The sequence below is a fragment of the Larimichthys crocea genome, chromosome XXIII, assembly GCF_000972845.2.
Source record: "Larimichthys crocea isolate SSNF chromosome XXIII, L_crocea_2.0, whole genome shotgun sequence".
NCBI lineage: Eukaryota > Metazoa > Chordata > Actinopteri > Sciaenidae > Larimichthys > Larimichthys crocea.
Genome location: NC_040033.1, coordinates 5,465,024 through 5,491,630, shown reverse-complemented (window position 1 = coordinate 5,491,630; position 26,607 = coordinate 5,465,024). Strand labels below are relative to the sequence as shown.

At 40.5% G+C, this 26,607-nt stretch overlaps 1 protein-coding gene across 1 annotated transcript; it reads right to left on the bottom strand.

The window, feature by feature from the left end:
* Positions 1 to 477: 477 nt before the first annotated feature.
* apbb1ip (amyloid beta (A4) precursor protein-binding, family B, member 1 interacting protein) lies at positions 478 to 24,635 on the bottom strand. Its single transcript, XM_010752765.3, has 14 exons — positions 23,997 to 24,635; positions 18,763 to 18,822; positions 17,096 to 17,183; positions 15,336 to 15,622; positions 13,369 to 13,446; positions 11,835 to 11,994; positions 7,283 to 7,404; positions 5,879 to 5,953; positions 5,635 to 5,778; positions 5,193 to 5,303; positions 2,918 to 3,016; positions 2,710 to 2,833; positions 2,540 to 2,601; positions 478 to 1,493 (listed from the first exon to the last, which is right to left on the bottom strand). The coding sequence occupies exons 2-14, from the start codon at positions 18,820 to 18,822 to the stop codon at positions 864 to 866; spliced, it is 2,040 nt and encodes a 679-aa protein (XP_010751067.2). The 5' UTR covers positions 23,997 to 24,635; the 3' UTR covers positions 478 to 863.
* Between the last annotated feature and the right edge of the window lie 1,972 nt (positions 24,636 to 26,607).

Genomic DNA, 26,607 nt, shown 5'->3' with positions numbered 1-26,607 from the left:
TTATTTTTTAACCTTTTTGTATCTACATATGGAGCGGGTCCTCTTATACGGAGTCCGCCATCAAAGCGGTCAGCGGTTCTACAGAACACATAGCGCAAAAAGAAGACGTAGAAGTTCAAATGGAGAGTCATACTTATTATTTTACCCAAGAAAAGCAGCAAACTTTGCATTTTAGAAGAGAAAACCTAATAGATTAGCTTCTTACCCTGTCTAATCTTAGTCTGTTTTAGCACACAGAACAGCCAGTTAAAGTCAACAAATACACCAGCACAATGCAGAACAACTAACAATGACATAGTTTTACAGAATATCTAACTAAATACACATTTAGGCTACTCATGCGGTCGAGATGATGGCCTCTTCTGGCACATGAAGGCCACCGTTTGAGTTTGAGCACCAAGTTGATCGCGGTCTAAATTTTACAGACTGCACCTTTAAGGATTTCCTGTTAAAGCTGCAGTAACGGGGTACACTGTATAAGTAACTTGTGATTTTATTGTACAGCACTCGATGCAAACGTGTGACAATATATACAACTCTATAAAAGTATGACGACAGCAGAATGTTTTTACACCTTACAGATCATAATTTTTTTTGTCTTTAAGCAAAGTGTGACAGTCATTGTGAACCCAAGCTTTCAAACACTGTACAAAACAGGTCATGTGTAAAAGATTTTGACTGGTATGAAGAATAAACACCCTCTCATTTGATTCATGCGAGATTATGTGGATAAGCAAGGATGAAGATGAAGTCTGTTGATCTCCACCGGCTTCATGGTGGAGATGTTGTGGATGTGAAGAGAAGCTGAGATCATCGTTGAGCGGGTGCAGTTCGTACTATATTTATACTCCACAAGTTCCTCGTTAATGAGCGCCACGCTTCTTGTTCATGGCCAGCATCAGTTCAGACATTAAGTCTCCATCTCCTCCTCCTCCCTGCAGCGATGGTGTAGTCCTCTTTGGCGGAGCAGGAGGCATCTTTTTCACTGAGCCAACAGGCCGCAACGCTGGTCTTGGGAAACCACCTCCTCCTCCAGCAGCAGGTGGAGGAGGCGGAGGAGGAGGTGGAGGTGGTCCTCCACCCCCACCTGTGAACACTGGCTCAGGTGGAGGCGGTGGTAAAAACTCTGGATCCGGCGGTGGAGGAGGCAGAGACTGGTCCATACGCCCAAAACTAGCTGGGGGAGGCGGCAGCGGTAAGGAGCTCATCGGGGGCGGAGGAGGTGGCAGTGAACCAAAGCCAGAGGTAGGTGGAGGGGGTGGAAGGAAGTCTGGCGGGGCATCGTCGATGGGTGGTGGCGGCGGAGGAGGAGGGAGGTTGTCCATTGAAGGTGGAGGTGGGGGGAAGTTGGTTGGCAGTTTTCGCTGGGGGAGAGAAGGTTTTGGGGAACCTTTGGAAGGCAAAGAAGGTGGTGGAGGGAAGGCGGGGTCCGGAGGTGGTGGGGGAAGGATCTCGGCCATTGGTGGAGGTGGAGGTGGAATATTTCCAAAGTCCTGAAAAGACAGACACAGAAGAGGAGGACACATTTTTACAAATGAAAAATGGTGTTGTTACCAGGCATGTAGTGAAATGATGCTATTGGTGGCATCGTGGGAAATGTAGGATCCAGCGTGACTCATACAAGAAAGTGAAAGTCAGGATTTGTTGCCTCTAACTTCATGAAAATGCATTAATGACTCATCAGAGTTTTAATTAATTAATCAAACAAAGAAAAACAATCACTCACTGCTCTAACTTCTCAAAATTTACTTTATTTTATGAGTCTAATTACCTAATTTCCTGAAAAGAACGATGTAATTTAGTTTTAATTGTAGACAAAAGAAAGTCAAAGTTCTGAGACGAATTAATTAGTTTAGAGCTGCAACTAATTTCATTATTGATGAATCATTTATAGTTGTCAACTGTTGTCAAACGGTATTCACAATCTCTCAGAGAACACGTCAATGTCTTAAATTTGCTTATTTTGTCTGACCAACAGGTCCAACGGCGAAAGATTTTTAATTTACTGTCACATATCGCAGAGAGAAGCAGCTCAGGGCGCTCCGCTCCACCATCTCTCTCTCTACATTGCATGTCTATGAGCCCTTGTACTGCATGTGTGTTCTGGGTTAAAATGCATGTAAATAAAACATGAGGGATTAATAAAGTATCTCAAAAAAATAAAATACTCACATCTGAGGAGCTGATACCACAGAAATGCATGTTTAGCTGACATGCTGTGCACAACTAAAAGACTTTTTAAGTCACACTAGCAAATTCATTTGAGTTATCCCATTCAAAGTCCACAATCGTTTCCAGAAAGCTCTCTGTGAATTTCCTGTTACATATCAGTTATGTTCTAGAGAATATTGGGCCTTTAAAATCTTAAAATAAAAAGAATTTTCTTCCTTTTCTCAGTTTTTTATCATTGTAAATTGAATACATTTTAATTTGTTCTTTAAAAAAATACAAAAGCACATCATGGGAACCCGTTTTATAGACTAAACAATAAGAAGAAGAAGATAAATTGATAAATAATAATCAATGAAGAGTTTTGTACCGCAGAAATCGGTCCTGGTTGCGGCGTGGGAGCGTGACCGTTGGCCTGGTTTGGTGATTTAGCTAGCAGAGAAAGAGAAACACTGTGAGTGAACATCAGCAGAGTCACCACATCTGGGTTGTTTTACATCAGTGAAACGCTCGGTAAGGGCAGCCTGCGTGTCGTGATACCTTTGATGGTTGGTGAGGGGGTTGATGGATTGGAGCTCGATGGAGTGCTGCGGTTCGTCCACACGGAGCTGACGGCCGCCTTCTTCTCGGACGTTTTAAAGTTCTCATACAACGACACGCCATACTGGAAATGTAAGAAACACATTCCAGAGCATGAGTCCTGAGATTATTTCCTGTGATTAAATCCAGAGCTATGAGTTAAAATTACCTTTGCAATACGTATTCCAGTCACCCAAAGGTTCATGGTCCGAGCATCATCACAGCACAGGTACTTGATGTACTGAGACTCTTTTTGGATCTGAGGATGCTGCGGAGACAAATCCAAGTGGATCAGGTTAACACAGCCCTGCCTTTCAGTACAGCATGCATTAGTAACAGTAACATTAGCCTCTGAGGTGTCATGACACTGTGCTCTCCTTTTAGCTGCTGTCCAAACACTGCTGCGTTTCATTAGCACACGGGTTCTCAAACTACCACTGGTGGTACGCAAGCTCCCTTTGGAAGAATCTCTGAATTTTCTTCCAATAAATTCATTTGGAAACATTTAAAACTCTGTTTTGAATGAAAACAGTTCAACTATGAGTTTTAAAATGTTTTATTCCACGTCAGGCTGCTCTGTAGTCGCAGTAATGCAGGTATCATACATCCATGATTAGTTATGAGCTAAATGTGATGGTAAGATAGTAAGACACTGTTCAAAAACTCTGCAATCGTGCCTCTAAACGTAAAATATTTGGACGTGTAGAACAAGAGAACCTCTTTTGTACCCATGCAGCTCTGGTTCTGATCAGGATTCAACAAGTCAACAATAAGAAAGACTCTTTCGTAAACTAGCTGAACAGAGCTGGTACTTGGAGAGACGATGTGTAAAAAGTTTGAGAAACGCTGCATTGGTATATCGATAGAAATACGTACAGCATCCCTTGATTCTGTCCATAAGAGCCTGAATTAACTCACTGATTGGATTATTTTAATGTTATTTTCGGCTGATTTAACACTGAAGGACAAAAAATGATCAAAATCTGGATGAAGTCTGGTAGCCTCGCTTCTTTCTCCTACACTCCGCGATGTTTTTCATTTTCAAACTTGTAGTTATCAACCCTTGACTCAAGTGACATCACTTGAGGAACCTTTTTTGCACATGTGCAGTAGCACTCAACAAGGTCTTAAAATCAGTTTCCCCTCTTCAGGGTACCCACAAGGGGGCAGAGTGAGTCTAGTCAGCATTTCTGAAACCCGAAAAGTAAAAGTCAGATATGTGCCACTGAGTGAATCCTGGAACACGGTGCAGGAAATTAGAGATGTTTGATGCTCAAATAGTCCTAATTGTTGGATTTATGCCATCTTAATGATATTTTGCTGTGCAGTGCATACTTTATGGGCCTGACATTAATCCCTCAGTCAGTTGTTTCCCCCTGCGGATGAAGCTGACTTCCCATAATGTCGTGATATCAGCTGTACATAATGAGGATGTATTAGTGATCGCCTCAGGCCATCTCCTCTGAATATATATCAGCTAAATCATGAAGCTAAATTGTTTTGCTCTCGTCCTTGAATTGCTGTAGTGAATTTTTTTTCTTTTTCCTTTAGCTGCCCAGAAACAAACACAACCACACCGACGTGTCAAAACACACCCTAATTGAACGCTTTAGCAGCCGAGAACAGCTTCAGTTTTTAGTCTCATCATCGTCATGCTATCTGCCACAGCTGAAGCAGCTTTTAACACGCCCTAAACGAGGACACGAGAACACATGAAACCCCGGCTAGCCCTCCAAATCGTCCACTCTGGCAGGTCATTTTCCTTTGCCCTTGGCCAGCATCTCCCTTCAACTCAAACCTTGAGGACTCTGTCTTTCACTGGTGGGTAATTCACTTTCTTTGCCTCTCTAAGCTCTTTCTCTTTTCATTCTCAGTAACTAGTCTAATGGTATCTGCTGATTCTAGGACTTCTCAAACAAGATAGGGGAAAAGAAACAAAGTGGACTTTCACTGACCAACAACTCATCTAATTCCTGTTTTTTTTCCCACCTCAGTCAGCATCTTTCGCTCTTAAATAAGTACTTTAGGTACTTCCCATCGCTGCTAATATTCTTAATTTTAAATCCTTTAATTAAACGCATGGTGCGTTTACAGTTATTTCTTTTAAGGGAATCGCTGCTGCACAAAAAGTCTTTAACACTTTCAGCTAAATTGCACAAGACAGTCTCGTTTCACTTCTTCAAATCAAACTATTTATTGCATTTTAGAGTTCCAGTGAAGAAAACAGCTGTGTAGCTTACCATACACGCTGAAAACCACCAACTCACAATAAACCCTGCATTGATATCTCTTCCACCATGCAGCCCTTAACACCACAACAGTAAAACAGGCACTTGCACATTTGCAGATTTTATTTAGTTAGAGGAAGTTGCAACTTTTCTGTTGATCTAAGGTTTCATGAAGCGAACCGGACTGATAAGAGAACAAATTCGAGGCTGACCTACCTTCAGCACAAAGCAGAAGTCAGTGGGTGCTTTGTATTTGCTCTTAAAGTCTTTGCCGTAGTAGACGTTTAAATTGTCAAACTGGACGAAGCAGACAAGGTCACGGGAAGACTGAAAAGAAAGAAGAGATTATATTGCAACATTACTACAAGGAAATAGTGTGCAGCATAATGTATGTTTGGGAGTAAGAGCTCCTGTAAGATGTAGAGTAGGTGAATGTACTGTATTCAGGTATTCAGCAGGGAGTAAAAGCTCAATTATATTCAGTGTTGCACGAAACAAGAGTTTGGTTCATGAAACAGGAAGACTACACACTGAAATAAACCTTATATTTCCTCAGGTTTCTGTTGCTAAAAGTATCTCTGAATGTCCTTCATCACTGCTTGAGCCCGACTGAATGTCGGACGGGTGCACAAAATGATGTCACGTTTTGACCCCTGACCTTGGTCTTCCCTTTGGGCACGTAATAAATTCCTGAGGCCCTCAGCTGGAAAAGCCGCTGTTTCCACGACTTCTTGCCGTCTTCTTTGAGGTGCAGCACCGCCTCGAGATCAGGCACGATGATGGAAGTCCCGCAGAAGTTCTCCTGCAGAGGGGAAGATGGGATGAAAAGGGACACTGACAGGAGATCCCACTGGGAAAAACTGTCACTTTAAAGAAAATATTCCACTTTGCGTGTATTTTACCTGTACTAATAACTCCTTGTCTTTGTCTTTTATGTCTTTGAGAGCTTTCTTATCCTTCTTCCATAGATAAAAGTTCTGCAGAAATAAAACAAAAAGTATATTAATGATTACAGCAAACAGAAAATATTAGCCACACAACTTTAATCCAGATGGAAATATCCCAACGACTATGAGGTGGATTGCCGTGAAATTTGATGCAAACATTCATGATTTCCAGTGGATACATTCTTTGACTTTTAACTATGATGATGTTCTGTATTTTCCACTAGCACCACCATGTTTCAGGTGAAATATCTCAAGACGACAACATGGATTGCAATGAAATTTGGTACAGACATTCATGATCTCCAATGGATACGTCCTACTGACTGTGATGATCTTCTGACATTTCCTGCAATGCCACCATGAGGTTGGCATTTGTCTTTTCAAGTGAAATATCTCAACAACTATGAGGTGGATTGCCATGATGTTTGTACATATTTGGACATTTTTTGTTTGTCATTTTTCCAGATATCCACTGGCTATACCAGGAGCCCAGACTCATTTGCGGTTGTCCCAGAGGCTCAATCATTGTCACAAGATAGTAGAGCTGCTAGCATGGCTGTAAACTCTTATACTCATTCATCATTCATCAAATGTCTGTTTCAAATATCTACAATTATCCTGACTTTTGTGAAATTATTTGCCTTTGTCTTCTGTCTGGCCAAAGATAAAAGACTAAATGAGCTATATTAAGTATCAGAACAAAACATTGGCTATCAGCATCATGGGCAGAAAAAAATGAAACTTTCAAAAATCTTTTTAACTCTTCCTCTTTTGTTTGATTTCACTTCATAGTCTGGACCTATGTTTTCTTTGTGGCCAGAGAAAGCTCAAAGAGGAGATCTGCTTTGGTAGCTCTTGTCAAAAGTAGAAACTGTAAATTGAATGGGACGTGCCGTATAAAACAGATCAGCCTTTTGTTGGGGAACGTGGAAGGCATGATGGAGTAGTTTAAAAATGAGAATATCTCACCGTTTTTTCCAACCCGGCTATTTGTCTCTGCCAACAGACTGAATCCATTAAACACTCTAAGATTATAAAGGGTTCCCATTATATCAACAAACATGCCAAGATCTTGATGTCTTTTGCCTGAAGCTGTTTTGTCTGATATATTACAGTGAGGACATAAATGTAAGAGGTCATCCTACACGGTGGAAAGACATCTCATAACTCAGACGGCGATTCAGCAGTGAAAATAGCCAGATGGCACTGAGCTGAAACAATGTGGAGATAGATTTGCACAAGGTCAGGAATAATGAACTAGCCAGTGTTGTACTTTTTACGAAATCACATCACTTCTGATCACTCGGTTTATGTTCACAGAGGTATATAAAAGGTACGTATAATGAGGGGGGGACCAACCTGTGGGTTTTTGAAAACCTCATTTTTTTCCCTGCGCTCTTGAAAGAGGATTTTGTTCTCGCTGTCCCTCGTCCAGGCGAGAAGAGGCTCCACGAGGTTCTCGTGGTCTTCAAACGTCCGCTCTGTCGGAAGAAAAGCAAACTTAGACATCAGCAAACAAGAAGTGGAAGTATTCAGATTTAAAGCCACTATATGTTTAATTTTATGCGATGATGGTATAAGTTTTGGTTTGTAGACCAATGAGACAATCCTGGTGAACATCTAGATGTATTTTTGTGATTCAACATGTCCTTTTGATTCTTCCATTGTGGGATGCCAAAGTATAAAATTTTCTAATTATACACGTGGCAAAATAATGCAAAAATACTCAATTACAAGTCATGGATAGGTTACTGAATGGATCTAACAAGCACAGACCCAATGGGGTAAAGGTCCATTGTCTTGTTATACATCCATGAGAGTAAAAGTTTTGGAGTAAACATACAGGGTTGTTGGTAACAAACTTAAACAATTCATTAAGATTACAATGTCTATTAGTCAGTCTGTAAAGCCGCACTAATCATTCAAATGTATAAATATATATGTGTGAAAAGGAAAGTAAAGGAAATTCAGACATTCACAGTAAACATACACTAAAGTTAACCTATAAGATAAACCTGGATTTAAATGAAACCTGCGTTAAGATCTTTACAAATAGAAAACTATATAAAAAGTAAAACTAGAATATATTATAAAAAATAAAACTACAAATAGAGAAAAAACTATATACAAGTGACAATGACAGAATGAGACGAGTGGCTGTCATCACAAAACACTGAAGCAAGTCTGAAACTGTGCCATGTGACCGTTAAAAATGACTGAAGAAAGGCTATAATCAGGTTAAAGTTAAGGTCAAATCTCCAGCACCAGTTCCATAAAGAAAGTCTTTATTGTGAGTTTCAGCTTGTGGCTTTTATCAGGGTCAGTTTAGATCTGTAGACTTTCTCCATGCAGCTTGTAAGTGGCTGAAGTTGTGCCAGAAACCCCTACGATGGTTGGGCAACTAAAACTTTGATAACAGTGGTGTAATTTTCCAGAGAGAACGGTTTCGAAATGTTCTCAAGCAGCAGTAAAAAGTAAAAAAGTAAAGTACAAGTAGCTTTGAATTTCAGTCAAGTACAGTACGCTCATAAATAAATATACTTGCTTACGTTTCACCTCCGCAGTAAACACAGCTAATCTCTCTATCAGCCGTACAAGATCATTTCTCAGCACTGATGACAGCACTCTGGGCTTTGGGAGATTAAAAATATCTCCAGTTTACTTTCTCACACAGTACATTATTATTTAAACCAGAATCTACAACCGTCTTTAATCTCACTTTATATTCTCCGCGTCCCCCCGGCTTTAGCTTTGTACCATAAAACATGTCAAAACAAATGATTTACCATATGTACAGTAGTTCACTCTGTCACGAAAATCTTTAAATCAGCTGAGCTCGGTTCAAAGTCAATTTCACAGCTGTAAGAAAGTCTTCTTCAAGTGGGATGGATTAAGGAAGGGCTCAATAATATACAAGCCTCCTGATTTGTTGGAAGGACTTTAAATGGCACTAAACCACGAAAACACATTAAGGCCTATTTCCACCACCTTCTCCTCCGCCTCCGTTCTGCCCACCCACACACTCAGTGCCACAGATCTCCATCATGCACTGGGCATTTGACTGTAGTTTAGCCATGGTCCCCAATTACAGGATACCAGCCAAGGTGGAGGTAGGCATTAAATAAATTGCTGCCAGGGTTCCAGTCCATAGTTTGACTATTACAATCATTAAAAGGATGGTGTGACTTTGCTGCCAGAGTGGAGTAAAAACCCCTTTGAACTGCTTTAACCACATGATGTGTTTCGGTGGTGTGCATGGTGAGCACATGGATAAATTTAAACAGAGAGATCTTCACTGTTTGAAGACGCCGTTGAGCTCGGTGGGCGTTTGTTGGACATTTTTTCGTTGATAGAGATTAAAGGTCGGGGGGGAAAATGTGTTTCCATTGTCAAGCTGTCATCTGGCCTTGCTAGTCAGAGGTGACACAAGACTCTGTCCACCCCCGTGCTCATGAGTCAAATGACCCGAACAGAAGAAGTTTTGTTTGGATGACACACTTTAAATAGATGTGTGTGTCGGACATGAGCTGTCATTTGGATAAAAATAAACTCTGTTTTAACACCTCATTTGTTTTGCACCGGCAGCACATATATATATTTTCACTTAGCCTCCAATGCATGAAGACGCATGTTTGTACTTGTTGTGAGGTTGAATTTGAATGTGTCTATCAGATGTTTCAAGTGTTTCAAACTCAGCCACATCCATCAAAAAATCAAAATCAGCTTGATGTTTATGTTTTTGAGTTACTTCTCTTCGCAATGCTACAAAGTATTTGCCAACAAATCCCTCTGTGCCGTACTGTTAAGGTCCAAAAACTATTAAAAATACATGAATTAGACACGTGTTCCTTTATTACGGTGCTGTAAACACTAACATAGCAATTGTGTATTAATCCACTGCCTAAAATAGTCCCCAACATACCCGTTATGTACTCTTGTTTGAGAGTTGCTACAAAATATAGTGACCAACAGTTGAAGAGAATTGCTTAATCTTTCATTTTATAATAAAACTATATATTTCTGATTTATTTATTAAAGATTTGGTAGGATAAATGGGCCTTGAGGCGGACAGCTGGATAGATTAGGGAAACATTCCTGGTTTTGTTCCCTTATTGGAATAAGTTGAAAATAAGAAAAATATGTAATAAGTCCAGGCTTATCCTTTAATTAAGTGTGTCACGGCTTAACTAGCTGCATATAAAATTACTTGAATATAATTTTCATTTAAAATAATATTGACTTCACCGCTCATGGAGGTTAATGACTTTACCATCAGTATCTCATTAAAATAGTTTCAGGACGAAGTAAAATGACTCCCTGTTCATGATATATAGGATCGGTTGCTATAAAATATGAATTATCTCTGTGACAATCTGATGAAATCATTAGAAAACAGCGGCTAGACAATCCAAGAGTCTAGCAGCTCAAGTAAATATAGCATAGACAGCTCAGACGGAGGATTGAGATCATAAGGCTTTTATTTCCACATGACAGGGAGGATGACTGACAGTGTCCGATACAGCAAATTAAACCCACCTGTCTGCACTGTATGTGTGTGCGTAAGCAAGAGAGAGAGAGATAGGGTAAGAGAGAGTATAGGAAAGAGAGGAGGACGGGTGGGAGTAAGATCAATGTTTCATTGTGAGCTTGCTGCAGTGTGGCTGCCATCGTGCCAATAAAAACACAGTCCATCATCTGGGCCTGAATGAAATATCCCACCCTGCACGTTTGTGTGCGCAGTTGACAATTCATATAAAAACACACCGAGGGCTTATGTTGTTAAAGTGGAAGTCTACGTTTACCGCTGCACTGTGTTTTGCAGGTATTTCCTGCCCAGCTGCTGTGTTTGTGCACTAAAGTCACCACAAATTGTTACCAAAGCAGTGTTACCAGTTACTTTATCTTTGTGTTTTTTATTCTTTGTGTGTCTTTGATTTATTCTAAACTGCTGCTGCTGGAATTGTGCACCCCATTATTTTTAAATTTCCCCCCTGAACATACTTAACCTGTCACAAGGTGTTTAAAAACAGCAAATCTCTCACAGATTTAAGCCACAATGCTGCTATATAAACTAGTGGCAACACATTAAAGGTAATGGTGATTGTTGATGGATTAATCTTTGGTCATAAACACTCCTCAGCTGGTTACAGTCTTCTAAATTTGTATATATCATGAGGAGAATGTGTCTTTCTACGCTGATGACACGCGGCTTTATGTGGCTGTGTCTTCTGATGACACAAAGCCTACTGATGCCAGTTTTAGACGTGTTATTTTATATATAATACTGCCTTCATGTCACTATATAGCTCATCTGAAATCTTAGACAAAAACTAGCCACAAAATTACATTTTCTAGGACTTGCAAATAAGCAAGAAACTCCTGTGTCATCTTAAGATTAAGTGTGTGCGGTATGTCATAAATCAGCTTTTTAACATCTGAAAAATGCAGCTAAAGTGCGACCATTTCTCACTCTGATGGATTCAGAGTACGCATGATGTACACTTTTATATCCAGCAGGATAGACTCGTCCCAAAAAAGTCATAAATCAGCTAAAGTGCTAACCAGAACCAGAAGGAGGGAAGTCATTAAACTCATCTTAAAGTCGTTAGATTGGCTTCCTTAAAACATTTTTATTGTATTTTACCGTCTGATATATTTTATTTTTGATTGTCTTTCATCATTATTTTTAGATGTATCATTTCGACCTTTTGTGTGTGCACTAGTCTCAACTTGGTTTCGTTGTTTATGCTTCTCTCATCATCAGCTTGTTAGTCATCTCTGAAGCGCTTTGAAATGCACTAACCTGATATGAAAAGTTCTATATATAGATATAAATATAGATGCAGCGCCACAATGTCGCACCCACCACATGATGTTACAGTATTTTCGATGCCGTATCGCAGCAACTCACCGAGCTGCAGCTCATGGTTGGTCTCGCACAGGCTCCAGTCCACGTTGCAGTCGCAGTGAGTCTTCTCGAACAGGTTGTCCAGAACTTCCCTGACAGTCTGCCTCTCGTCGACCATCAGCGTCTTAGCGCTGCCGTCGTTCAACAGAAACTTCACCACCAGCTGTCACAGAGAAATGTGATTTTATTGTACTTTGCTGTATTTTTCCGCAATAAACAATAAACGACAGAAAATGTTCCAAGCAGCGAGACATAAAGCAGTAATCTGACATTCTTGTCTTTCAGAAAACATGAGGTTTTCTGTCATCTGCTCGCCAGATTGAAGTTAAAACATGTTGTGGACAGCAGCAGGTGTCTCTGAAGTAAAACATCAAATCCAGCCTCGAAGCACATGCAGCTTGTTTGTTAGCCAGTTTAATTACAGGCCATGCAGAGTAAATGGTTGTTTCTGTTTTCTTAATGTTAGTTTTACTCGAAGAGTTGGAGCATCAGCACTTCTGTGTCTCCACTCTGTTGAGCTTCTTCTGTAATTTCTCCAGTATCGAATTTGTCTCCTTTTGGGTGAGACAAAGTCGGCAGAGATTAATCATGCTCTGGAGCGCTGCGCAGGCTCATACGGCTTCACACTTCCTCTCATCTGAATGAAATCCAGCTTTTGGGAAGCTGAGGAGTTTCACAGAGCCAAGGTCAGCCAATCGCTTGCCTTGTGTCATAAAAATGTGGGTTTCAGAGATGGTTATCACAAGAGGATTTAGAGTGTTAGATCACATGTTTCTCTGTCTCGACCTTCCCTGGAAAACAATATGGGTTTGGCATGTGGCTGAATGAAATGTCACTTATATCAAGTTGATTTACCTCTTACAGCTCTTCCATATGCATCTTCAAAACATGTGATACGTGTCAGGAGCATGCCCCCGGAACCACTGGGGTTCATCCGAAACGTAACAGCCTTTGCCTTCAGTGGTTTCTGCTGAAAACCACTGAGAGTGTACTTTGCACTCTTGCATCTAACAACTATGATACAGATGTTCCTGTGAAAGTTGCCAGTGGTCTGTGTTTCCTCATATCTGCGCACACATGGCTGCTTTCTTTAGGTTTTAAACAATTACTGTCTTTTCAAAAAAGGGAAAAACAGGCCCGTTAATGCAAGTTCTAACTTTCCTCAGCATTTATTTCATCGGTCAGATCATCTATGATAAAAGAAAAGATTGTCGGGAAGCTAGTTTGTATAAAATCGCAGATCCTGATGTGAAGCTTTGCATGCAAGACCACATGTCTGCGCTTCTGTTGACTTGGCTTTGAAGATGAGAAAGTGTCCACATATCACCCGCAGAGGAAACCGTGCTGTCCTGCACGACATTGACTGGATGAAAGTGGCCATTCATTACCGTGATAGATGGCTCTTCCAAAAGAAGAAAATAAAAGACTACGTTTGAACATGACGTCTTTTACAGTGATGTCCATGTAGCCGTAATTCACGATGTCTTTAAAGTTTATTGTTTCCAGCGGATGTAAGATCGCTTCACCATCGGCTTACCTTCTTCACTTTGGCTTCCTTGAGCTTCTCAAGAGCAAGTTTGATTTTGTCCGCTTTCATCTGCGCCTCGATTTCCTCCTAAACAGGACAAATAAGAATATATAATGATTATTACAGTGAGGAATAAACATTCATCTGCCACGAGTTATAATCTAGTACACAGAAAGTGGGAAAACGTTTGGAAAATCAGGACCAAGAAATTATATTTGATGTCAGTCCAAAGGTAACAAACTCTGCCCACCAGCACCTCTAAAGCTCACTAATTATTACTCTATAACTAATTTATGATATTAAATATAACTATATTTATACAGCACCTTTAAAAGTTTACAATGTGCTTTACAGAGCAGCTGACCCAACAGAAGGCGACACAGGTGAGATCAAAAGTAAAAATGTAAGGCATAAAAAACGACTGTACAATGAAGAGAGAGATGATAAAAGCAATGATTAAAAGATTAAAAGATATTAAATAACAATAAACATTTATATGAAAAGGATTAAAGGAGTAAAGGATAAAGTAAAACTACAATAACTAAACTAAAATAAATCAATCAATCAAAGAGAAGTCATTTAAAATTGAGTCTTAAGAAGTCTGACTCAATCAGCGAGCCTTATTTCATTTGTTCAGTTCATACAAAGAGCAAACTGACTGCTGGGCGTTTCTTCCGCTGATCAATTTCTTGGCCAATAGCTGTGAAATGATGAAAGCAACCAGCGAAGACTACAGGAAGTCACTGCCCATGAACCAAGAAATAGTCCGGCACGCCCTTAAAACTGCAAGGTGTCATTTTTAAACTTTAGTCTTTGTACGATTAAAGAAAACGTGTTTATTTGTGAGTTTTAGAGGTGCTGTTAGGTGCCTGGGTAGCTGTTCCTAGTGTTGATGCTAAGCTAAGATGATCTGCTGCTGGATGTGTCCTCGTATTTAGAGAGTGGAAGAAATCCTTTCATCTAACTCTCAACAAAACAAAAAAGTGAATAAGCGGATAAGTTTCTTAAAATGCTGACCTATCGCTTGAAAACGATGCTGAAGCTAAATGAGAGGAAATGATCCAACAGTGGTGAGTTTTTCTTTTTCTGTGGATGTTAGCACTTTACCGCTGCTCAGGAGGTGTAATGTTTTGTTTTGATTCAGTTTTAATTTCGTGACTGGAATGTGCCGTCGAAAGAATTTAATTTGGGGACATCGCGTCTAATCTACTGGATCTCAATTAGCGAGGGTAGGACACGCTTTTTCTCCGGCTTATAAATCAGATGTGTTTTTTTTTTTTACATAAAAATCCTGCTTGTGTTGCAGTTTTAATGAACTTGTACACCTCTGACTAACAATGACACATTCTCTGCCTCAGCACAGCTGGTGTTTTTACCTCAGAAGGATGAGGTAACAAGTCCTGCTAAAGCAATAAGCTCCCGTCTAGGCTTCAACCCCCCCCTCCGCCCTCTCACCACTGCCACATCTTTACCTCCCCTTTCTACAACCTTTGGTATTGATCCTGTTACTCTTTTCCTGCCTCATGTGTTTGATCTCTTCCAGACAGACTCTCTGAGGCTGTTTGGCCTCACGAGTCTCTGTAACTGTAACAGATGCCTCCGTCAAAGCAACAGCTCTCGCCATGATCTCACCGTCCTAACCCGTTATAAGAGAATACCACTCATCCCAGCTCCGCAAAGACAGAAAGAGTTCACCAGATATGTATACGCTGGGAACTGGTCGTGTTTGCGTTGTAATACTGTCTTGTCACGCATGGTTTAGAAACTGCTTTCTCATGGTAAACCAATAAAACAAAGATCGTGACATTAGTTCCTTTTTTGTGCTTCATGTTTCTTCTTCTTCTCAACTTCATCATCTGTCATCCAATATTTGGGCTTTTTCTTCAAAACCATAGCAACTCTCTATTATCCTCAATTAATTAAACCTCTCACCCAGTCCTAGCAGAGAGGTGCTTCTCTTATTTTACAAGCTGTACCTTTGTAGGCTTTGAAGACTGAGGAGGTGGTATAGGGGAGGTGGCAGAGGAGGCCGGGGTGCTGACGCTGCTGCCGGTGCTGCTCGCTGGTGAGGTTGGGGAAGCGTACGATGAGGCAGGGTGTGTGCTCAGGTCCGTAGGTGGAGGCGGTAAGTCTGACGGGGGCGGTGATGGCACCTTCAGACCCTGTATCTCTGCTGCAAGTTTCTCTTCCGTCGCATTGAGGTCGGCCACCAAATCAGCCATGAGCGCGTCCAGATCTGTGTCTTCCAGTTCATTGAGAGACTCTGGTGTGAGAAGAAAATGGATTTATTTGACTCAGGCACAGTTTGTATATTAAAAGTGAACTTTTAAAATGTTTAAACCACTCAGCACATCAAGGATGTCTTAGTTCCTTTTTGGCAATGATGTGTGTTTTTCTGTTTTCATCATGCTTCGTAATAAAAACAAATAAAAGGATGTTCATGTTGTTCCTCATGTCTGTCCCTATTGCTAAAGGTCCAATGTGAAACATTTATGACGATCTACTGGCAGAAGTGGAACTGTTTTCATTCGTGCATGAAAAATAAGAGTTGCTTTGTTACCTTAGAATGAGCCTTTAATGTGTACAGACACTGTGTTGAACTAGAGAACTGAACTGAACTGAAGAGAGTTACTTCTAGATAGGGAGCTTCATGTTTTGTTGCAGGTTTTACAGCCAACATAGTTTCTGCAACATGCTTGAAAGTGCAAAGGTGGATTGCCATGACATTTTGTACATGTTCATGGTCCACAGGGGATGAATCTTACTGACTTTGGTGAAACTAAAAAAAAAAAAAAAACACGGTGAAATGACAAAACAAATCAAAAACTGTAAAATTAAAGTAAAATATCATAATTGAAATGTCAAAAACTATAAATTTACTGACATTTTCAGTCAAGGATTTGCAGAGAAACACTTATTTTACAGATTTTCCTAGGATTATTTCACAATAAAATTATGATAATAGGTCACAGTTTACATAGATTTGTACGTAATTTAAGAAAACAGAAAAATACTGTATAAATAATTGTACGTAATTTAAGAAAACAGAAAAATACTGTATAAATAATACAGCATTTAGCCTGTGAAATATTGGTATGATACTTTCAAATAACAGTTTGGTTGTTAATTTTACAGTCATTATCTGTAAGCTGTACTGTTAACCGCTAATTTGTAATCAATATCAATTGTAGTTAAGTTAAGATGTTGAGAGCTTCCAGCTTGGTTGCAGATTTTCAGTCTTGTTAGAAAATGTTTATTTTGCGGTTGGCTGCAGTTAAATCTCTGAAGGTTTGTCTAAAAAAAAAAAGTAAATTGTGATGAAGAGCTGCACGGACAAACAAACCTGCTTTTAAAGCATTTAATTATACAGACATAGCTAATGGAAAGACAACAGGGAAAGGGTGAGACTGAGCACCGATAACAGCAGCTGCTGTAACCTTGCTGTAACATTAACCTGCTTGTTTTACAGCCCATCAGAGCCGGAGTAATTAGCACATACAGTGACCTCAATCTTTGTCTGCAATCAGCCCTTGAACGGTAGCCAGACACCGCAGGGCACCAGTTTTTTTTTAATGTCATCTCTTTACATCACTAAAAGCAATCATGAGCAACCATTTTCCAGATAATTAATGAAACATGCAATATACAGTATATGTTGTAAGTCAGTGTGCAAACAGTCAACACCCGGCCTTTTGTGGTATTTCCACACACGCAAGAGAGAAAAATGATAAGTCACCATTCAGGTCGGTGAAGCCGATGGAGAAGTTGACTTCCTTGTTGGTGCTGGGTGGAGATGCAGGAGGTACTGTTTCCTGCCCGAGACTCTGCGGGGAAGAATAAACAAGGCGGTGTGTTTATAAGAGCATGAATACAATATCTGTACAGCAGTAAGACCCCCGGAGGCTCAGGGAGTTAATCCACAACATATTCTGAGTGCTCTGAAACATAAACTGTCCCCAAACATTATGTAAGCGGGTATAATGTTTACATGTGTAATGTTACATCTGTTTTTACGTATTACACCTCGACAGGCCTTCTATGTGTAACATTAACCTCCCCTCGGGCGAATGGGAGTGATTTAAAACGACTGGTGGGCTGGAAAACAACATCAAAGTGATCAGCAGGACTTTCACTAAGAGAGAAATGTGTAATCTTTAGCTGGCTTATGAGTTTGCCATTTGACCCCCTCCAAAAGAGTGTAATTTATGGTTGTTAGATGACCACAAAGAGTGTGTCCCCCCCCCACTGTGTCTGTTGTGCTTGCCAGTCTAGAGTGTCTCGATGATCGATGGTGGTTTTTAGTGAGTTTGTCATCTGTCTAAAGGAAAAGCCCATTTAAGGTATAAGATGAGAGATTAAACCACAGGAAGTCTGGAGAAAATGTGTCGCACGCCAAGTCTGTATAATCTCTTTCATTAAAAAAGTTATATTTCACTGCTGAAACAAAGAGGAAGTGGTGCACTCAACTGGAAATTTAACAAGTCCTGCTGTTTTTAAAGTTGGTCCTTTGTGCCATATGTACCTTAAATAAGTAGTTTTCAACTTTTAAGACTAATCAAGTTGGTGTTGTCAGCTATCAAACTCACAACCAGGACAACTAATTACACTAAACAGAGTTTTTAGATGAAATAACCCACACGGTCAGCAATCAACACGTCTGCTTTAGGCCTAAAAGAACAATAATAGATAGAAGAATATTCATGTATACATATTTCTGAGGTAACTGGCTCTGTTAACATGTACAGTATAAAAACAGAGTATAGTATAGAGTATTTTAGAGCATGCAGCCTGTAGTATTCAGTGTTTTTGGGTTCTCGTCTCTTTTGTTTGTCTCAGAGCTGCTTCCTGTCTCTTATTCTGTGTTGTTTTATTTTATTGTGCACGATAAAACCAAAAATGACTCGAAAAATGTATCTGGAGACTAAATTATGGACAAAAATGGCACCAACTTACTGCAAATAATAAGAAACAAAGCAAAATCAGAGTGGGATTCAATGCTACACAATGAAACTTCATGAATCCATCCACTTTTTTAATTATTTTTTATTATTTATTCACCTTTATTTGTCTTTAAAAAAAGAAATTCCTGCTTAACTTTGCCATTTTCTAATCCAGACTTTTGTTTTTTCAGGTTTTTATCGCTGAAACTTGCAAACTGCTTTTAGCCATTGACACAAAACAAACAATATGTTCAATAAACAAATAAATAATAGTAATGATGATATAAATAATAATTAAAAAAGAAAAACTAAATGCAATCAACCCATACCAATATATAAGAGTGTCTCTAAAGCAGTACTTACAGAACAGTAAGTAATATTAAGTGATAAATAATGATAGGTAACAAAAGAAAAAGTCTAGAAATTACGCCTTGTAGTTGTCATGACGACAGCGATAGCTCACCTGAGTGAGGAGGTCCATCTCCCCCAGCAGGTCACTGAACATGGCGTCAATGTCGTCCATCTGTTTGACACACAAAAATAGAAAAACATCAGACACCTCGTCACATTAAGAAACAATCAGTGACCTTGATCGATTAGTGTTGGACGGAAGCAAATGACTGCGGTTGTCATGACGAATGGCATGTGAAGGAATGTGTGGAATGAAGACCATCTGCACGGAGAGACAAATGTTAAACACACATGCGTGTTACACAACACACAGAGGCGAGACGCAGCACTGCCACTTGTTATACGTGCCCCGAGGCTACGCAATCCAACAAAACATCTCCAACTCCAAAGATTAGTAAGTATGCATAACTTCCAGGCATTCATTTTCTGCCTGGACTTGTTGTGTCTTGTTTGCATATTCCCGAATCTTATACTTCTGCCGCATTCAAACATAATATTTGCTCTTTTTTTGACAGACACTGTATGTTTTTGTAGCGATTTTAATCTGACATGTTAATAAATCTATCGTTCCTGCTTGTCCCGCACATGTTCTAGTTTATTTTAAGCCATAAATCCTTTGACACACCGAGCAAAAATCAGACCTAGAATATGATTCATGCACTCACATTGCACGATCACAATAAAATAAAGCTTCTTTTTTTCTATCATGATGGATGCGTGGAGCGAAACAACAGCACCGCCGAGGTTAAAACTTCAAGTTGAGAGTGGAAAAATATCCCGCGGTAGCCGTGTTTTCCCAGAAAACAACCAACCGAAGATTCACTTGAGATTGCCCGTCTGTAATTATGTACAGCGTGTTGTCTCTCACACGTGTTTTATTTGAATCCCCCTCCATTTCTCAGAGCAAATGTTATGATGGGCTAGAATGTGCAGTCAAAACAGAGAGTCTGTTTTCTTACACTGGGACACGACCAGTAGCGGGAAGGTGTCAGTGGGAGTTCATTCGGTTTAAGTGGGTTTTTTACTAGATGTAATTTTCTGTATCTGAGCTACCGTGCAGCTCTGACGGGTGTTTATGACCCAACGTGACTGAATAAATATTCAGATCGAGGACATTTCAACAGAGAGTTTGACTGCTGTAACTGCTTAACTGAGTAATGGGATGAGCGAGCTCCATAACCACTAAAACACTGATTAATGTTTGAGGGGGAAGCTCACCAGAACAAAGTTCTTCTTCTTCTTCTGTGGCTGTTTCACTGGCCCGACTTTTAGCCACGCTACAGGCTACGATTTAAAATTACCATTTGAAATGTAAAACAGGGTTCAATGTTTTGTTTTCATTTTGGTTCTTTGTTTTATGGTTTTATGGCTGCAGGACCAGTGCAGACTGGAATACCTCAACAACTCTTTATGACTTTACTGATCCCATGACTTTTTCCTTCTTGTGCCCTCATGAGGTCAAATTTGTCTCTAACCCAGTAAAATATCTCACAAATTGACCTTAATGGTTCCCAAATGACTGTGATCTTCTAACCTTTTCATTGGACACCCTCACAAGATCAAAACACTTTGTCCAGCACTTTGGGTTGATGTGATTTGACCACATCGTCATGTCTTGGGGTTCGATGTTATCCAGGCCGCCTCTTTTTGCTCTCCACACAGATTGTTGCAACCAAAGCATACTCAAACATGATTGGTCAATACTACTCGGACTACAAACGTGAACCAGAGTGCCATCGGTGCCTGCCATGGCAGGCGTTTTGCACCTTCTGCCATAGCATCTATGCACAGGATAGGGAGAGATAAATGTGGTAAATGTGCTGTATTGAATGTCTGGTCTTGCTGTTATGTTGTTTGCTGTTATGTTGTGGTGTTTCTATGTATCTTTGTGTCTATGTTCGTATGTTTGTGGCTCTGTACATAGAGAGACACCTGTCAGAGCTGAGCAGAGTTTGCAAAAAAGGGAACACAATCATATTCAAATGTTTCGTATAGAGAAATATAAATAAAACAAGCTGCTTTGTGTTCATTCATTCATATTATAAGAACATACAGGCTCAGAAGCTCGTTAGGTTTAATTATAAAGACTTGTATCTGAAGTTTAATGGTCGTGTGCTGTGGTTACATGGAGGTTTGGTGTGGTTATGGTTACAGTAATAATAAATGGGCCATCTTCTGAACTTCAAACCAAGTTGTCAGTGGCTACACACTCTTTACACCATGTTTTTTTTATAGGCCTCTCATTGTGAAGCCATCAAACCAATGATATTTCCTCTCCCTCAGTCAAGCCTTTTCTTTCTTTATTCCTTTTTTTTTTCATCCGTTACGGTACATTAGATACAAAAATATTATCTCTAACAAAGTGTAACTTGCTGCTTTCACTTCATCACGGTTTGGAATTTATTTAGTAAAAAGCAAAAGCAGAGATTTAATCAAAAACAAAGTAAGATACTCGGAGGGGGGAACCCACAGTCAAACTGCGGACAAGACAAGAGTGATTGATTGTGCTCCAAGAGTTCACGGAGTACTGTGACACGATGTTTCTCATTTGAAATCAATGGATCAATATTGTTCCAGATGGCCTGTGCGTATGGTTCAAAAAACTCATGAGAAAAAAACTGAGCTGATCTGATTCCACGGATAAATTTGAGTAACTCGACTGGTTGTGATCGTATGTTCCATAATGACAACATTTCTACGAGTGTCAGGCCGTTATTTCCATGTGAGACGTGCGTGCATGTGGGCCCACGTCACCCCTTTTTTTACTCGAATGGTTTGCCCCTTCGAGGAAGTGGTGACGGGTAAACTTCCTGCCAGTGCGATGTTGAAATCATATATAGGAAATGGTGACACGAAAAAGACATCTGCACACATACCAACGCTGCCGTGTCTCTCGCTCACAGGTCACATTTGAATGATCTGAAAAAACGTCATTTCGATGGACTCCATTTGGAGATGTAACGGCACAAAGAAAACAGTCCAAAGGCCAACACTGAGTTCCCGTTATTAAAAATAGATCTGTTATTTCCACTCCTTAATTATATTCATTCCTCCTTCTTCTTTTGCGCAACAACCGCAGTGTTATTTTGGACCACGTCAACTCATTTGCTCATTAGCAACCACACAAAACATGTAAACACTGTAAGCTGCTGATGACAATTTGAAACGTGTATTTTACAAGGAAAATATGTCAATCGGGTCGTTTCCAGCAGCTTTTAGAAGCCAAACGGATTAAAAAGGAGCGCTCCCATCGAGAAGTTAGAGGAGGTCAATGCAGCATCGGTCACAAAACAAACGGTCGTCTGTGAAAACAAAGTTTGTCATTTGACTAAAAGATGAATTCAAATCATACATTTATCAGCGGAAGACAGGAGCACAAAGAAAACCTAGAGAAGTATCAGTGTTTCGTTTCATTTTTTTAAATTTTCAGTACCTCATTTGTAAGTGTGACATTGTAAACAAAAAAAAACAGAACCACGGAGAAAAGTGTTAACCTTAAACAGGGGTCATTAAAAACATGTTAACATATATAGCATCAAAGGTTAGTAATTGTTAAGCGCATTTGCATTCTTGCAAAGAGTTGAAACGAAAGAAAATCCACCTGTTAAATGTAGTGTAGCTCAGCATAAAGGCTGGAAACAGGTAGCCATGCTTGTTCTGTTTGAACCAGCTCACTAGTTAACAAATTAAAACATGTTTGTTGAATCCGTACAAAGCCCAGGCTAGCTATTTCCCTCTGTTTCCAGTCTTTATGCTAAGCTACGCTATCTTTGGCTCGGCGTATCGAGGTCGACGTGGATCTGTTGCGAAATCATGCAAAACGATTTTTATCAATCCTTCTGGAGAACTTTCATAGTTGGAAGAGAAGGTTTGGCATGACTAATGCTGTTTTGAAAGAACCATTACTGAAGCATGGAGCGCTCTGAAGTGAGCTCAGTTTTCCATTTTAAATCGAACGTGTCTCTTCAGGACAAACCGATGACAACCGTAGATTGTCCATCTGTAAGGTGAGATGGAGGGAGTAATGGGATAATTTCATTTCCCCTCAATAACTGCGTTTACTCCGTTTGTGAACTTATGATTCATATTCAAATTACTTTGGACAACGTTGCAAAGCGTGAAGGGATACAATCATAAAAATATGTCCTCCCTTCTTTGCACCATTTTCTATTTTCTTTCCAGAAACCGCTCTGAAAATATGTGATTTGTCAGCGTTCATAAATATTATTGGAAACACTCAGGCATGAAATCTGGCGCCTCGCCAAAGACCGCACAATGCATTGTGAAAACATAGCGTTCTACTTCTGCTATCCAAAGAAATAAAAGAGACACAAAGTGTAGCATGAAAGCAACTTCTACATCCCCCCTTCAAGTTAACTCTCAAATATTAAGGTTTCAGCCTCTGCACACATGTGCAACCTGAGTTTCAGGCAAAGAAAATGGAAACCAGACAACAAACTCACTCTAAGTGGCCATATCAGAGCACAGCGTGTTTACCATAATGTACAGGAACTCCCTCTCTTACTCTAGGCTGAACATCTATACACGGTGCTGAGGCAGATGTGTGTAAAGAAGTGGATGTACTCGACTGTAAATAGGCAAATCGAGAGCTCTGCGGTGGAAACAAAAGCAGCAAAGAGCGTTAAAGAACCGATGTTTGTCAAAAGCAGTTTATAAAAATCATTTCCATCCAACTTTTGTCTAAACAAAACTATTGCAGCATTTTCTGGTTTGACCCCTGTCAACTAAATGTTTTTTTTTTACGGCCCTGGACACATGAAAAGATACAGTTTCTAAGTAATTCTGTCCTCTTTTCTTCTTTCTGTGATTTAATCTCATCTCCGAGGGCCGACTGTACAAAATGTTCCTACAATCAGAGACAAAGTGACAGCATTATTAAAAGGAGAAGGAGGCCAATCCTATCGGTTTCATGTGGTCATTGAGTCATACGGCATTCTGAAATTAGAGCCGGGTCCACCCAGTTGGTAACTGGGCAAGACCACGTATGAACTAACACCATTTTTTCACCATATTAAAATACGCCTAATGTGCCTCATCACTGCGCAGCAAAGTAATTTCGCCTTATCTAATGAGAACAAAAGTAATAACGGTAAAACAATAAGAGCTTTGTGTCGTTTCTGTGCTCTCGTAACTAGAATTTGACAAGCTGTCGCAATCAGCCCCTTGTACACAGTAGTCAAAGTCATGTCCGCTCAGAGGAAAGCAGGGGTTTACCGTTAACTGAAGGTACGGTCTCTTATCTAACTCAACGGAGATGCGACTCACCTTTTCAAATGTATTAATCCTTGTTCTAGTTTCAAGATAACAGCTTCATGGACGTCAGCTCCACCTCAGAATATTCTCTAACACAGCTCAACACCAAGAAATACAGACAGATTTTGGGTGTGCTGAGGGTGTGGATTGTATCTGCCGTTCTGACTTCTTGACTTCTTCCTGCTTAATGCGGAAGTTCAGGTCCAGACCTGTCACTGCATTCCTGCCAAGAGCTTCAAAACTTTCACAACAGTCTTGTCTAGGCAGCGTTCGAGCCGTCCCCTCTCTCTTCTCTTTAACAGCACTTCTTATCTGAGCCGTGTGCTGCAACTGTTGTCAAAGCCACAAAACGTGGACGGACTGCAGGACGAGGTTTGCTCTGACTTCAAATCATGGTTGCTGATTGACAGACGCTCGAGCATATGATGAAATGTTTTAATTCTTTTTCAAAAAGAGCGAGGTCTCGGTGGGATCAAGAGAACGGCTGAATCAGCACGAGGAATGTGACGGTCTCGGTTAATAATTCACCTCACTGAAACTGATTTACAGCTAGTCTTTAGGCGGGAGTGGTAATGTGGCAAGTCCCAACGGTGACTCCGTCTGAGCTCCAGTGATCTAAACCCTTCCACAGATCCATACATGCATCAATATCTGCACAACTTTTTAAACATAAAACCGTCTCACTTTCACTTTTACGGTCTTTTCGTCGCTTAAAATCAGGAAGGAGTATCTTAAGACAGTGGCGTGACGCAACAAGGTCAGTTATCTTCAGGGGGGAACTAAAGGAGAGTCAAGCTGTCAAGCTATGAATAGCCTCCGGCTCTTATCTGACCACGCAGACACAGATAGATCTATTTATTTGCATTTCTCCTTGAGTCAACCTGGGAGGCCCAAAAACAAGATTTCACAACCCGGGCTCCGTTATTATCCTTCTAATAACTTTCCCCCCCGATTGCTACCTTCATTATCAACCCCCTAATCTGTTTCAAAAGGGAAATATTAGTTTACATTTGTGTTATTTTTCTATTATTAGCCCTCTCATAACCTTATTTTCCTCCCTCAAAGATCAGCCGTGGCCCCGTTGGGAGAGGCAGACCACCCTCTCTGTGGCAAAACCCCTGTCATCAGAGAAGCTGAGCGCCACAGGAGGGGGGAAACCAAATAACCTTGAACGCGTCCAAGAGTCTTTCGTGACTCGTGATGTATTAAACAAACACTCTGGGTACAGGCATGTGTCACAACCACCACCACCACTCATTTCCTCTCTCTCTCTCTCTCTCTGGACAGCAAAAGGCAGCCTCCCATTCAGCTCAGAGTTTCTCCAGCGCGCCGGTGCCTCCGGGAACATTTCTCAAGTAGAGATACACTGATTAACGGCCGTGGAGCTCGGCAGCTCGAGGAGAAGGGTGATTTTTTTCTGCTTTGTTGTGTCTTTGCACTCACTCTTCATCCGCTGAGGGTGGTCCAACAGAGAGGATACTACTGCCCCCATGTACGCTGCAAGCTCATACCTCACAGAAACTGTGCAGGGTTGTTATTTTTTATCAAATTCTGCAAAGAAAGTACGAGCTGCAAGTTTAAGCGCTGTGCAGCAGAGCTCCAGATGTGAGGTGTAAAAAGAGGGCATACTTTTAAGCTATTAGTCTCCGTCATGTAAAACCTGACTTCTCCGACACATCTCTAAATACCTTTCCTGTTTTTTTTTTTTTTTCCCCCTGCACTAAAAGAAAATGAGGTGATAATGACAAAACCAGTGGGCACCTTGCAAAGCGCTTGTTAAACGCGGTGCTGCGGAGGACAATCTGTCATGATGATGTGAAAAGTGATGCATGCAGGAGTGCTGTGGTGCCCTCTGTTTGTACTCTGCTGCACTGAACACTTTCTGTGCTCGGTGGGTGGTGTAAAAAAAAAAAAAAAAGCCGTTCATGCTACCAACCTTCACTTGTTATTGTCTTTGCGGAGCGCCGCTCCACTCTGCATGTTTACAGAGAGCGAGCTGGATCTTTTTTTCTGTGTATGCAACTCATTTAAGTTTCTAATCAGCCTCCCTGCTCAGCTTTTGGCAGGATTCATTTGCCAACAGAGTCCAACAAACAAAGAATTTCAGGGTTTGTTTTGATTCATTTTGTCTGGAAGTACTCATGATGAATAAAAAACGGGACTTCATGCAGTTATAAATGATGTTTTATTAAAAAGGTCCAGTGTGGAAGATGTTTTCATTAGTGTATAATCGCCCACAAGTTTCTGAAGACTCATTTTGAAGCTCAGTCCTGTCTCGTCCGCCTCCTGTCTATTTAGGATGTGGATCATCGGCGGACCTGAGGCGGGTTGAATGAAGTCTGGGTGCTCAAACAACTGTCAACCTGTCAGTCAAAGTGTCCACAGTCTTAATTCTGCATAACTTTAAGCCTTAATATAATCTGAACAGGTGAGTTGTATATAAATTCACCCTCAGTACAGTTGTCATGAACGGGGAAATTAGCTATAGAGACCAAAACAGTTTTTTGTACCAGGTGTAAACATGTTTATTTCTGCTGTGAAACATGGGGACTTATGGAGACTGACTCACTTCTGGAGCCAGCCTCAAGTGGACGTTTGAGGAACTGCAGTTTTCGGCACTTCT

Bases quoted from the DNA above. Each gene is read 5' to 3' on its own strand.
- apbb1ip (XM_010752765.3), bottom strand. From the start codon at position 18,822: ATGGACGACATTGACGCCATGTTCAGTGACCTGCTGGGGGAGATGGAC. The intron at 5,954-7,282 runs GTTGGTCCCCCC...TTATTTCTGCAG, and splicing joins AGGTTTTCAAAAACCCACAG to AACTTTTATCTATGGAAGAA. The intron at 2,602-2,709 runs GTATCACGACAC...TTTCTCTGCTAG, and splicing joins CCCCTCACCAACCATCAAAG to CTAAATCACCAAACCAGGCC.